We start from the raw sequence: 14,937 nt of genomic DNA, 5'->3' as shown, positions 1-14,937 counted from the left end.
CTAAAACGCTGTCGTAACACATAGATGTGGATTAACCATTAGCAAAAAAAAATATTTGGTAATTCTCCAATACTGTTAGTTCAGGGAAGCTGCGGCACAAATCTTTCATTGGATGGTGGTCTAATGAAATTGTTAAGCCCTGTAAATGAACTTGAATCAATTTACATAAATCGCAAAAATGAAAGATGCATCAAAATCAACCATTTCAAACTGCACCAGCTTTGTGCTTTTAGCCGAATTGCAAAGGCAGTTGATCATCAGTCATAGGCCCTAAGGAGGAAATAGTTGAGAATCACAGAGAGGCACTATTTACCAAGCATGTGATGAATTAGGTTTCTTCTCCATGCAACACATTTATTCTGGCAGTGTGAACTGGACAGCGTGTGGGTTTTCGCTCGCAAAACCTCCGGCATGAGATCACACACAGACACTGTAAACGAAAGCAGGCACTCAGACAGACGTAGCGTCAAAAGCTTTTTATCTCGACTTTCACTTAGCGTAAATATCTTTGGTGTCATAGTGCTTTCCTCATCAGCACTCTGTTGCGTTTATTTTAGAATCCCAAGGCCATGAGAGCATCAGACTGCTCCACAAACACACTGCACACATACTAGTTTAGTCACATTCCTGTGTTCACATCACACAGCTCTTCACTCTTAAGCCTCCCTTGAAGGTTCACTGTGCCTCAGGAGATTTATGATCATTGAAGCACATCTTGGCCGATCTGGAACTGTATGAGGGGGTTAACAAAAGTGATGGAGAAGTCTACAGGGACTCATACAGCTTCCTCAGCAGCAGCAGACACAATCCGTCTCCTTGCGTAATCTCATCGCTGGATTCACACAGTGTTTCAATTGATTCATACGGATTCAACAGTGTTTTATTTTATTATTTTGTCACAGTACTGATCCCATATCATTTTCAATGTATTTTTATGAGCTTAGTTTGTACAAATGTTTTGTAGATTTTTTTTACAATTACTGGGAAAATTATATTATTTCTCATATTCTGAAACAAAATGCAGCCCATTATACTTATGTACAATTTGTTACAATATAGAGCAAATTACTTGTATGGGATATTGTTAATATGCACATAAGGCTGAACAAGTGTATTACAAAAAACTAGATCAATGAATTTCAGTATATTACATTAAAGGTGCCGTTTGCAAAAAAACGCCGCTAGAGGGCACACGGTCAAAAGGAGGTTGAAATGATGGGATCTGTTGTCTTCAACTCCACCGCCGATGAACATCAATCAGACGGGAATGAGAAGTCATGTTAGCGGATGACGTAAAGTTTTATAATTGTTGCGGATAATGGCGTTTTTCTCACGATTTACAACTAGTTGGAAACATTTGAGATATTGTAAGTAATCCGCAGAACAAAATATATAATACTATTTTTTTTTTTTTTTTTATATTTTCCTGCAAAATTGTTACAAACAGCACCTTTAAATCTCAAATCGGTAACTTCTGCCTTCTCTGTTTGAAACCTTATGTTTTTCCGTGGTGAAATCAAATGACGTCAAACAGACATTTCCATTCAAATTTTATTTTTTATATTCTTGCTCAGTGATTGAAAACTGTTTATTTAACTATAAAAAGTTATGTATAATAGCTTCATGTTTATTCACGATTAACACATGCTTAAGCAAACAACAATTTAACATGTATTAAAAAAATTTATTCGTATTTATTTAGTATTGGTCAAACTAATCCTTTACATTAGTGTCCCAAGCAGCCACTGAAACCAAATTTTGAGTTTAGTTTATTGTTTTCTTTTTGTCTTGGCAATGGTAGACGGTGGGTGTGTTTTGTATCCGATTTGAAGTAGTTTTAGGCATTATACACTTTCATTTAAACAATAAATGGTGAGTGTGTAATATGCTCTTTGCCGACAATAAATGTCACCATAAAAGACGAAAAATTACGGGAATTGTATGTAGCCACTTTAATTTACGAAAAAGTACTTTTCACATTACAAAATATCTTCTTTTGTGTTCTGCAGAAAAAATAAATTCAAACAGGTTTAAATTGACAAGAGGGTGAGTAAATGATAACAGAATTTACAACTATCACTTTAAGCAGCCACAGCATTTTATCAATATAAAAAAAACATTATCCAATTTACTAGCCTATAACACACGTTAAGATAAGATTGAGTTCGACTTTTACATGAATCAATGTGTTAGAAGAGAAAGGACGCAAGAAGAGAATTAAGCAATGCGTTTGTAATGTGTTTATATGGACAGCCAAAACTCAGTGCATCATGGGACAATACCTCAAAACTTTTCAAGTACAGCGTTATCCAAAAATACACGGCCACAGGAATTGTAAATCTAGACCTCTCTGTTTACATTTGATACTAGATACAGTAGGCTCTACGCATGATGAGAAAGTACTGTAAAGAACAATGTCCACACTCTCACCTAATACAAACTGGTGTCTGTACTTCTTAAAGGCCAACCGTTCAAAATGTTTAGTCTGATAGAGGCTTTCGTTGCTTGGTATGTAACAAAACATTTTTCCAAAATAACTGGGAAGCAAATTATCCACAACACAACGAAATTTCACCTCATGAATTCTGCAGCTGAGATTTGAAGAATGCAGGGGTCTAAGAGTTTCTCAGATGTGACCCCCGTCACCTCATTCTGCGCCGGACAGCATGTACTCGAATGTTTAGTCTCAGATGTTTTATTCTGCTCCCTCCATTATTTGTTGGCAGTGCACCTTAAAGCGTTCGTTCAACGCCTCTTTTTGCCTTTTCCCCAAAACCGCTTTCTTCCTGAAAAGCATTCCTCTTGAGGTAGTAAAACAAATGACTTCAGGGGTTTTCCTGCAGCCTCGCTTATAGGCCTTGCATGCGAGAAGCCCATCACGCAAGACTATTCGCTAACATACTATGATAAGTACGATTGTGTGACAAACCACTTTACATTTTAAAGAATAGATTGTGGTTTCTATTTTTAAGCTCTAAAATGGACCAAAATGAGTGGCACAGAAGAGGATCCGAGTACATCAACTTCAATTTGTTTTCATTAGATTCATTCAGAAAATATTTTTAACTCTTTTGAAATAAAAAAATATTTTTGTAAGGCTTACCTGTATATCTCACCATAAAAAAATCGTAATGTTCTTAAAAACACATAAAAAATGGAAATCTACATTGTGTGCATGGAAGAGAAAAACAGGCGTGTGAAGGGGTAAATAAAAAATACAGGAACATTTGATATTTAAAAAGATGAAAATGAAAATTCTGCCACCATATATTCACCCTCATGTCACTCCAAACCTGCATGACTTTATTTCTTCTGCAGAACAGAAAAGAAGATATTTTGAAGAATGTTGGTAACCAAACAACACTGGGCCCCATTTCCCCTCTATTAGAACACAAAACCGCCGACACATTTTTCAAAATATCTCCCACAGAAGAAAGTGTTGTGCGTGTCAAAATTGTAGCGTTTCTGTAAAACATCTTAGTTCCAATCCCCCCATTAAAGTAAAAATAAAACGTATAACAGTTGAAAATGAGGAATGAACTGCATGCTTCACATGTTCTGGAGTTCCTCTTAGCAAAATTTCACAGCAAACAGACTTACAAATGATCCTCCAACTCGGTGTGTGTGCTCTATAACTTGGCCCATAATAAAAACAGAAGTAAAAATTACTTTATCGCAGTAGAAACAAGTATTTCTATTGACATATAAGTCAGTCTGTTTCCTGGCGTATAAATACAGGAGCAATAAATGTCCCGCAGCGGAATCCCCATTATAAACAGTCATCCTGATTTAAAGCGAAAATAAAACTCACGCAAAACATTGTTTTCAGCGCCGCCAGAGGACTAGCGTGGATTTAATGCTGTATCTGTGTAATACCAGTAGTGCGCCTGGCTAGAAAAAAGCCATCTCAAATCAGTTCCAGAGGAATACCGCGTTAATTTCGACAAGGAATTTAAGGGGCCATCAAAAAGCGCTGTCAGACGGTCTTTCGCGACCAGGGCTTTCAATTTCGGGATGGCTGGTTTCACACTTCGCGCCGCCTGGCTAGACTTTGCACAACCGATGCCACATTTCGAACACTCTTTGTCACTCTAATGCAGTTTTATGAGATTTTAGTTGGCTTGGGTAGACGACCACAGACGGCCTCCAAACCGACAAACATTACATGGTGAGACTGGCAGTCTTTGTGTAGTTGTACGTCTGCTCTGGTGGAAGTTTATATGGATGCCTTCGTATGCAGCACTGGCCTCTAGTGGCAGCAATGGGAAATGCAATGCGGTTTTGAAACCCAGGACACAAAAGCTTGAATAAAAGGATCAGTGTGAGATAAAAACTTGGTTTCGACAGTCACCTATCAGTTTTGCTATGCAACACGATGGAATGTGATTATTTGAACTGGAAGCGAATCCAAATCTGTGGTCGATTAAACAAGAGTGACCTCAATAATAAACAAGTTGGCGCGATGAGTTTTAAATGAGATCCGTGGTATCTGTTGGACAAGACCATTGGCTTTCTGCGTTCACTGCGGATCTCCTGTGCCGAGCGTGTCTTAAGACTTACCGCTAATGCTAGAAAAACACAAGCTAATCTGCTACGCTAACATAAGTGGCTTCCAGCTCTGCACATTCATCATCATAATAATACCCTTTCATAATATCCCAGCATGCAACTGCACCCTTAACCGACTCAGTTCGAATGAATATCTTCCTGTTATAGAGATAAACTGAAAATCAAGGTAAAATTACAAGAATAAAAACGCAAATACAAGGTCGAGTTATTGGGCCTCACACTATGCCGGCCTTGACAGACGTTGTTTGTTTGGACATTTATTTCGTAGGTTCAGAACAAGGATCATATGAAACCCAACTGACCATGTAATGAACTAAGCATGGTCAAACATCCGAGAAATCTGGAACGAAGCAAACTGAGATCAATTCAATGTTTCCCACAGTTCATTGCGGCGGAATGTGCAGCGTCTGCTCGGCTTGCAAGCAGAGAGCTGGATTTCTTCCTGAATCTCTCCGTTTCTGTACTGTATTTGTTCAGAATGTTAAAGACTTTTTAAGGGACAGTTCACCCAAAAGGAAAATTCTTTCATCATTTATTTACGCTCTTGTCATTCTAAACCTCTGTGACTTTCTTTCTACTGCAGAACACAACGGAAGATATTTTGAAGAACGTTGGTAACCCAACTAACTATTGAATTCCACTGTATGGACACAAAACCACTTTTCTCAACTACCTCTTTAAATTGGCTTCATTCTTTACTTCACCATATAAAAATCTCAGTGTTTTCGCATTTAATCAAAAGATCTGTCGTAAACCGGTGTTCTGCTCCACACTTGGTCCAGGAATGCAACTTTTCTACGGGTCTCTCACGCAGTTCAATCGATAAAATTAAAAGCAAATAGCAGATGGTTGGTGATAACACAAAAATCTTTCCATCTAAGTCATGAGGTCATCGGGACACATCTGTTCGACCGAGTCACGTGTGACGGCTATGCCATGTAAGTTACATTATAGAGGAAGGTGTATGATCCAACGCCAGAGTCCGGTGTTTCTATAAAGGCCTTTGATAGCTGTGTACACTGGAAAAAACTTGTTGGTACAGCTGGATGGCTTGTCCAGGCATCACCAAGCTGGTTCAAATATTTAAGGGCTCCCTTCTTGGTCTGACATGCAAAAACTTTCTATTCAAAAGCGAACGTCTGTCCACAAGAAAAACAATCAAGGCTAAATTTCACATCCTGGCCTCTTTAAACCATTAAAAAGTTTGTTCGGAGTTTGAGGCCAAATGTGATCTAGATCTTTGAGAATCACAAATATCGACTTTCATCAGGAAGGCGTTTCTTTAGATAGAAAAATGGTTTTCTCTCTAACAAGTGTATGATAAAAAACAACCATGTGAAATGATTTTCTTGCAGTTTATTGTGTCTTAGGGCAATACCAACAAATACTATTTTAATGGCTGAAATATATACCGCTCACAAACAGGACTTTTCACTATTATGCATTGACTTCCATTATTTACACAATAAAAGAACTGTGCCAGTGACACATTGCACAAACATTCCTGCAACTGAATCCCTACCATGCTACAGTTTCACAGCACTCTTATTGCTTTAGTACATTTTATGCATTCCTTTAAAGGTCCAATGTATGAAATTTAGCAGCATCTAGTGGTGAGGTTGCGAATTGCAACCAACGGCTAACATCACCCCTCCGTTTTGAAGCACTACGATGGCTGATAAAGGATTAAAATTATGTCAGGTTTTCACTTCTTTGCAGAGGAAGACAACATATTTACAAAACACTCTCTTTAGAGCAGTTTGTCCGTTTAGGGCTACTGTAGAAACAACATGGTGAATTCCATGCAAGAGGACCAGAAGAGTTTGTAGATAGAAATAGCTCATTCTAAGGTCGTAAAAACATTACACTTTATTATGTAAGATCTTTATCTATATTTTATTGCATTTTTGTCAATAGATCCAACAAAAAATATATAATGGACCTTTAAAATGAAATGTTCGACTTATTGGAATACTTGTAAATGCTTTAATACTCGATAACACAATTTTGGTACACAATGGTGGGATATGATCTTGTCTTTACTGAAAGACAATAAGGCGGAGAAAATGTAAACAAAATTTCAACTGTTTTGAAAGTGTAACCGCGCTTTTCACCGATTCTATCAGACCCAGCAGAAATCTGTTGATGTAAGCCCGGGGGAGGTTGTTACCCGCCGTATAAAATCACACAGGCTTGGATAATTTGCTAACCACATTTGGAGTCTCTCACAGTCTCATCCACTGTTTCCACGCCAACGATAACTAGAAGCTGTGATTCAGCAAAGTGTTAATGTGCTCTCTCTCTTTCACCAAAATTCAAACCTTGTAAAAGTCATTGGTGCGATAAATTCCACTATAAACCCTTATAGTCTCCACAGTTATCCCCAACAACAACATAGATGAGCACAGAGAAAGATATTTGGAAGAATGCCTGTGACCAAACAGTTTTTGGCCATCACTGACTACCATAGTTGGAATAATTACAAAAGTAGTCAAAAGTGCCCCAACTGTTTGCTGTACATTCTTCAAAATATCTTTCTCTGTGCTGTTTTTTTAGCACAAAGACATTTACAAAGATTTGGAACAACTTGAGGGTGAATAAATTCATCTACGATGAACTATCCCTTTAAGGAGTCCTTAATGTTACTAAAGTCACCAAGAACACCCCAGAATCACACAAGAATCCACCTAGAACCATTCTAGCAAAAAAACAATGTGCTTACAACCGTCAAAAGATTTCTATAAATGGGCAACACTCAATACGGTTCCTTTAGCAGCAGAAGTCCCGCCTTCCGTAAAAAGAGCCAATCATCGATCATAAAAGTCAGATGACTTTCTGAGGGAGAGGCTGTGTACCAGAGTTCTTATCATAGTCTTGATTACATATTTTTTGTAGTTTCAATATTTTATTTTATATTTAGACTGTAAGTTTCAGCTATTATATTATGTGCTTTTTTATTTTACTACTTAAGTTTAATATATTTTTATTTCAGTTTTGTTATTTTGAGTTATGTTTATTACAATTTTATATTAAAATAATTTTAGTGCCTTAATTTAAAGTTATTTTATCGCTAAGGCAACTTTGGTCATTTTTTGTTTTAAAGTTTTGTTCAGTTTTTTAAATATTACTATTTATATATTGCCAAATTTCATCTGGTTTCAAACTTCAGAAATGTTTTATTAGTTATTAGTTTTATGTAAACAATAATAACCTTGTATTGTACACAAAGAAACCAGGGGAAATGTTTTGATAAATGCATCAGATCTCTCTAATTTAAGCGATAAATAACTAAATCAACTAAATCTGTTGATGAAACACAAAAGGAGCTTGTTTAGCCCAACATCACTAAATGTGGAAAACAACACTGTTCCAGAGTGGCTGCTGGGTTGCAAGGTTCAACCACACATTGTACCAAACATACACTGTGGCAATTCATAGATATTACTGAAAAGCTCTAAGACTGCACAACACAAACCCAGATAAATGTAGGAGAAGTTGAAAAACATTTATTCATCTCCAGACAAAAACACAAAACCAGTGCCAACACTAACGTTAGGACTGAACAGACCACAAGAAAACCATTACAAGAGGGTGCTAAGCAAAACACTCATAACATGAGGTGTCCTGAAAAAATAATACATTACACAACATGCAGAACAGGCGCTCTTAACGTATTGCCGTAAACTGCTGGGTAAACTAACATAATTGCACTCGATTTGTGAATACCACCATTCAGTGTCCATAAACGCAAAACTCCAAATATCCACAAGAGGGCAGCAAAGTCTAAAAGTATAAACTAGGTTCCTCTAAAGTCTAAACAAAGGTACTGCTATGAATTAAAAGAAGTTTTCAAAAAGACATCTGTCCTAGATAGGACCTTAAATCAACATTTGTTATAAAATAAACACCTTTATATGAACATGAGGTGAAAAAAACTGAAATATCTTTGCCATTCAAAGTGTTTTTTGAGAAGATACCTCACTTGTCTTGTTTGGCAGCGATTCTTTTAGAGCGCCGGAGACCCCCGACATCACCCCCTGGGATATTTGGGGAGGTGGTAGCATTTGAGGCTGACCGAGATGTCGGCGGTTTGGGGGCAAGTGATCCTTTTGGGGTATATCCAGAGGTAGGTGGTATGGGGGCAAGTAATCCTTTTGGGGCTGATCGAGATCTCGGCGGTTTGGGGGCAGTTGATCCCTTTGGGGCGGATCGAGCAGAAGGGGGTATTCGGACAGATGAGGGTTTAGGGGCAGTCGAAGGTTTTGGGGCTGATGTAGGCGGTTTGGGGGCAGTTGATCTTTTTGGGACTGATCGAGAAGTAAGCGGTTTGGGGACAGTTGATCCTTTTAGGACAGAGGAGGGTTCAGGGGCAGCAGAAGCTTTTGGGGCAGATGTAGGGGGTTTGGGTACAGTTGATCCTTTTGGGACAGAGGAGGGTTCAGGGGAAGCAAAAGCTTTTGGTGCAGATGTAGGCGGTTTGGGGACAGTTGACCCTTTTGAGACAGAGGAGGGTTCAGGGGCAGCAGAAGCTTTTGGGGCAGATGTAGGGGGTTTGGGTACAGTTGATCCTTTTGGGACAGAGGAGGGTTCAGGGGAAGCAAAAGCTTTTGGGGCAGATGTAGGCGGTTTTGGGACAGTTGATCCTTTTGGGACAGAGGAGGGTTTAGGGGCAGCGGAAGCTTTTGGGGCAGATGTAGGCGGTTTGGGGACAGTTGATCCATTTGGGGCAGATCGAGCAGAAGGGCGTTTTGGAACAGATGAGGGTTTTGAGTCGACAAAACGTTTTGGAGAGAAAGAAGCATTACTAGAAAGTTTCGGGGCAGATGGGGCGGTGGTTGGTTTAGGACCTCTCCGGACTCGTTTTCTTGGTTTGTCAGGGAGTGGCGCCGCCTACAGGTCAAAAATTTTATTTTAATTGAATTAAAAACATCTTGGTCCGGTTTCACAGACACGGCTTAGCTTATGCTAGAACCATCCCTTGGTAAAATAAAATATTTATGTCACTTTTATAAAAATGCCTTTGAAGAATACATTACTGGTGTGCATCTTGAGACAAATCAATGGCACTCATATATTTCAAGATATTTCTGGGCAAGTTTTATTCAGTTAAGACATGTCACACATTCATTTTAGTCTGGGACTAGCCATAAGCCTTGTCTGTGAAACCGGGCCCTTATGTACTAAAGCGCCAACAGCAGACACATGATGGACGCTTACCTCCTTAGACGACCGCTGGGATTCCAGAGCAGCAATTTCCGCAGTCAGTGTCTGTATTTTTACCTTTTTAATCAAAATTAAAGATAATTTTAAATGCAATGTGTTACAATGAGATCAATTGCACACAATGATCCAGCTATAATCACCTTGATTTGGTCGATGTTCCCTTCACAGGTGTCAATTTCCTTTGTGAATTGCTCTTGCTTTTCTCTGTAACCAAATGAAACTAGTAAACTGAGTCTGAAACATTACAGACAAACTTTTCAATTCAGAGTTCAAAAACACAGAAACCGTGTCGGGATCTGTTGGATTCATACCTCATTGCTTGTGCTTTCGTCACCTCTGTGTTGAGCTTGCCTATGTTCGTCCTCTCTTCAGAAGTAAAATGCTGCACATCGGACACCTTCAGTTGAGCTAGCAGACCTTTGAAATCGAGCCCTTCGAGCTCAACGGAGCTTTGTGACTTGAGGAGTGTCTCCTTGGACATTTCCTGCACCCTTTCAAGCGACGACATCTGAAATATCCAGTCAAAAACATATGTGTTGTGTGATCATCGCATTTCAGAAATGCACAAAAGTCGGTGCGAAAATTTCAAATGTGTAAGAATCGTGTGTTGGCATTATGATCTCGGATCACCTTTGAAAGCTCTTCTTGTATTTTTTTATGGTCAGCAACAGCCACGTCCCGCAGTTGCCTAGTGCTTTTGAGAGCATTCTGCACATCTCTTATCTTTTGCTGTAACCAATAGTTTCAAATTCGTTTTAAATAAGCAGCTTAACGCCCCAGCATGCATTTTTTAAAAGTCGTACACAGAAAAACACAACACTGAAATAATATCTACAATGCATTCGATCTTCTATTTCCAGTGCGACAAGTGAATCTTCAAGTGAGAATGCACAAGTATTTTATTCCAGGCAAAATCGTTCACCTGAAGCTGCTGAACTTTCTTCTTGCATTTAGTTTGATAGACAAATTCCAGGTCTGTGCTTGTCCACTGGTAACCCTGCATTCCCTGGATGAAGGTTTCCGGATCTGCATTCCCAGATGTGGCTTGATATCCACAAAAACAAAGTGAATATTAATTCCATCAGTCAATTGGTATATGAGATGTGAAACAAACAATATGTAATACAAATATATAAACAAGTTTAGATTTCACACATCGACACCTTTTGCAGCTGTTAAACTGGACCTTCTGATGGACTTCCTTTCGTCTTTAACGTTAAGATGCTCGAGAACTTCACTTGACCCATCGCAGGAACTGTTTATAGTCATTTCCTAGAAAAGAAAGAATTATACATTAAATTGGTGTTTTTTTTTGTTTTATAAATACACTTCTGTACAACACTAAGCATTATATCAGCCCGAAACACGTTCAGGTGTTAATAAAATGTACTATGCTTTGTATATTTATTTATTTTTTGTATAATACAGGGCTTGAAGTCAACAGAGTTAAGTATAACTTTAATTTTGGCAGGGCCGGATTATGCAAAGGGAATTATGGGCGCGCTTGGGGCCCAGGCAAGGGGAAGAAAAGTTCACATTTTCAGTTTTAGTCACTATTACGATCCCTCTTGCGGCTTTTGTTCAGTAGAAGCACATAGCGACAAATCTAGCAACTTCTTGGATAAACTTCTTTCATTCAGTGGGAAAATGTTCCCTGAGCTTGAGGTTTCTCTTTCCCGGCGCAGGGATCCCCTCTCTCGGCATCACTCTGTACATTGAGCGGCAGGATAAAGCAGCACATTCAATTCAACGTATGACAGGTGACTCCTGAATGAAATGAGAACTAAACAGGGTTTCCAACAACTTGTCACCGTTATCGACTGTTTGGATATATAAATATGAACACAGTTTGTCCGTAGCTAAATATGCACATGGTGACCAGACGAAGGCTGTTTGAAAGAATAAAGCCGAAATCACGAGTTGTTAGATGACATCGCGTCATAAATCTGAACTGACAACAGAGACTGAAAATATGTCAATGGGAACGGCTTTAGTGTTGTAAATATAATCTGTGAGTGAGTTGAAATTTCCTCGTGGTTGTCTAAAATCGTAATAGTTAAGAGTTTTATCCAAACATTTATTTGGTTGCGTTTCCTTGCAAATTATAAATTTTATATTAATATAATGATGATCATGTCTAACTGCCTTACTTTACCAATATTTAGCCTTCAATATTAGATAATCCACAGTGCTGTTATATACATTGCAAAATGTTTCCATACACACAAATATTATGATGTCATAATATATAGGCTAAAGAGGTATACTTATAATAGCCTACTCGTAAATGCCGTTTACTGTAACACATCACACGCTTGCTTAAGAACGTCAGTTGCGAGGTGTTTGTAAAGTTTTACAAATGGACGAATTTATTTATATTTTATAGTATAATCATATAAAACCATAAGAAACTAGTGCCCAAGGGCCTCTGAATTCTTAATCAAGGCCTAAACTTTGATCATCGAAAATTCAAGGTGCTTCTTTAGGAAATTACTGTTTTTTTTTTGCTAAAATCCACTCTTCAATTATTTACAATACAAAATAAAGGTTGACATATTAAGATGAGGTAAAAATAAATGTTTACGTGGTAAAATACTAAATATAAGGATAACAAGATCCTTGACCTGACTGGGGACTGTCCTTTTGTAAGTGTGTATCAAATACACATCAAATGGAGATAATGAAGACAAAATGGTAACATTCATTTTCAAATACTGGTGTTTTATAAGCGTATACTTAAAATAGTAAGAGGCAGACAAACATAATAAAGTATGTTAAGAATAAACACATTTAAGTGGAATAAGGGTGGGCCTACATCAATATGCTGGACCTTTGTTTGTGTTTAGCAAAAAAATCACAATAAAAGTTAAGTTTACACATAAATTAGGCATGTGATGCACACAAAGGTCCACGCGTGTCCTCAAGGTTTGTTTACCTGTATGCACGGCTCTTCTTTGATCACCTTCCGTGATATTGTTGAATATTCTGCTTTATATATTTGGTCTGAGACGCTTTCAGTTTTGGATGGAGGTGTTCGCTCTAACTGTCGTCCCCCAGGTATAATATTCAGACGTTTGTCGATGATTGATTGATCTAATGAAGGCGCATCGTGCGCATCCAGTTTGCGCGCATTTTTCGTGCGTTTATTTCTGCCTCCCATTGAGCTCATATGAGCTGTCGGTATTTTTAGTTCCTAAATATATATATATGGTGATACTTGAACAACAAAGCTTCAATCCTGAGACTGAAACACTCTGCAAGTCGCTTCACAATCACGCTAAGTGCTGATAGGTGGCGGTGACATATGATGACCACCAGAGGGCGACATTATACATAATATATTTATAGCTCTCGTTTCTATCTTTGTTTTTCTCGTGTATCGTTTTGTCTCACTGATATAACTTATTATTATTGCAATTATTTTTTACATTTTTGTTTTCTCATCTTACAACATTATCACCTCAAACTGTTGCAACGACTTGGCATCAAAATGAAGTCAATCAATAGTGACGGCTTATCACATTTCATTTTTCTTTTGTGCATTTCCAAACACTGGACGTATTAGAATATCATTTTATTTGAAAACAAAATGATTCAAATAATTTGTATTCAAAGAAAGATAGACAATAATAAAAACTTTATTAAAATATAATATGTAATAAAACAAACAATATTTTGTGTTTAAAGTACACAGTGTGCTTATCCATCACTACACATTCAACAACAGCTGTAATGGTCATAATCCCATCTATATTATGATGCAATTGTATACTGTTAATGCATGCAATGTCTCGAATAAAATAGGTTAAAATTAGTTGGTTTATGTAAAATATTAAAAAGCTGCCATGTGTAATTTTTTTGCCACTACATGGCACACAAAACAAAATATAGCTGCAAGCAGCAATTATGGGGTCAAGACCAACAAAGACACAAAGGAAAGTGTAAGTATGTGTGGACATTTCTGATGATATGCTTTTAAAAAGTATTTTGTCTGTTTTCAAACTATGACAGTTTTCAAGCTAGATGCAAAAAAAACATGTTGCTATGTTCTTCTGTCTAACTAAACATTACAATTCTGTTTAATGCAAGTACTGTTATATATATTTATATAAATATAAAAAATAATTGATGTGAACTAGAGTGTAACAGTAAAGACTGGCTGATGGGGCGTCTCTTTCGATGCTGAAGGCAGTGCATCAAGAACTGATGGCTCCCATATATCATCCAATCAGTTCCTGATGCAGTAACACCAACATCAGAAAGTTCTCAGACATCAGACCCACTCAACTTCCTCCAGTATCATCACATCAGATACACTTTACCAAGTGTGGTCATTTGATGAGGAATGGATTGATGGGAGGACGGAAAATGAGTGATTCTTTGAGTTGTAAATCGATGAATAATTGAAAACTCAAGCGCTTTAGAAACTTCCCTTACAGCACAGCTACATCCTGTGTAGCCAGAAAAGGGAGATTCTATTACTTTACATTTCTTTCTGTTGGATATGATTAAATATGAGAATTTCTTTCGTGTGCCAGCTGTGAATGAAAGTAGCAGGTCGCTGCACGTGACAGAACCCCAGCAGCACCTGTGAGAGGGGCGACACGCTACTCACAGTTGCCAGCTGAGATTATGCCAAAAATCAGCCGTTCCGTATCACAGTCCGTCAGCAGGGGGCGCAAAGACAGTCACGTCTTGGGGAGGGTAGTTGATTTAAGAACTTCAGTTCGTTGGTACGGTTGAAAAAAAACTGTGTTTGGGTTTAGTGAAACTTGAAGCTGTTATTGTAAAGCAGCAGATTAGCTCCTTAGCATCAACAGATTAGCATAGATCTACTTTTGCGGGAAAATCAAGACCAAGTTATTTTCTCTGTCTGCGGGGCAGGTTTTAGGTGTAAACAGACTACTCAACCCCTACAGGTCAATGTGAGACAATAATCACATCACAGTTGCCTGCAGAGATTACCCAGTCAGCTCATTGTATCTTTAGTCGCGTGGTTGCTAAATGATAAAAAAATATCGGTTTGAAACTGAATTTGCACATGCAATCGCATGCAAAGTGTGTCGAAAACAACCACTCTAATCCATTAAGGCAGAGATCCGATGGCAAGGGGCAGTAGGCTGAAGGGCGTCTCCACAAGGCATC

General features: G+C 38.1%; 1 protein-coding gene across 1 annotated transcript; it reads right to left on the bottom strand.

Moving 5' to 3' along the window:
- Positions 1–8,095: 8,095 nt before the first annotated feature.
- si:dkeyp-34c12.1 (uncharacterized protein LOC570187 homolog) lies at positions 8,096–13,080 on the bottom strand. The gene is made up of 8 exons (XM_056759353.1): positions 12,728–13,080; positions 10,956–11,064; positions 10,715–10,836; positions 10,423–10,521; positions 10,104–10,300; positions 9,933–9,996; positions 9,787–9,849; positions 8,096–9,459 (listed from the first exon to the last, which is right to left on the bottom strand). The coding sequence occupies exons 1-8, from the start codon at positions 12,959–12,961 to the stop codon at positions 8,548–8,550; spliced, it is 1,800 nt and encodes a 599-aa protein (XP_056615331.1). The 5' UTR covers positions 12,962–13,080; the 3' UTR covers positions 8,096–8,547.
- Between the last annotated feature and the right edge of the window lie 1,857 nt (positions 13,081–14,937).

Source organism: Triplophysa dalaica, chromosome 10, assembly GCF_015846415.1.
Source record: "Triplophysa dalaica isolate WHDGS20190420 chromosome 10, ASM1584641v1, whole genome shotgun sequence".
In the NCBI taxonomy this organism is placed as follows: domain Eukaryota; kingdom Metazoa; phylum Chordata; class Actinopteri; order Cypriniformes; family Nemacheilidae; genus Triplophysa; species Triplophysa dalaica.
Note: the sequence above shows the minus strand (reverse complement) of the source record. Positions and strands in the feature narration are given on the sequence as shown.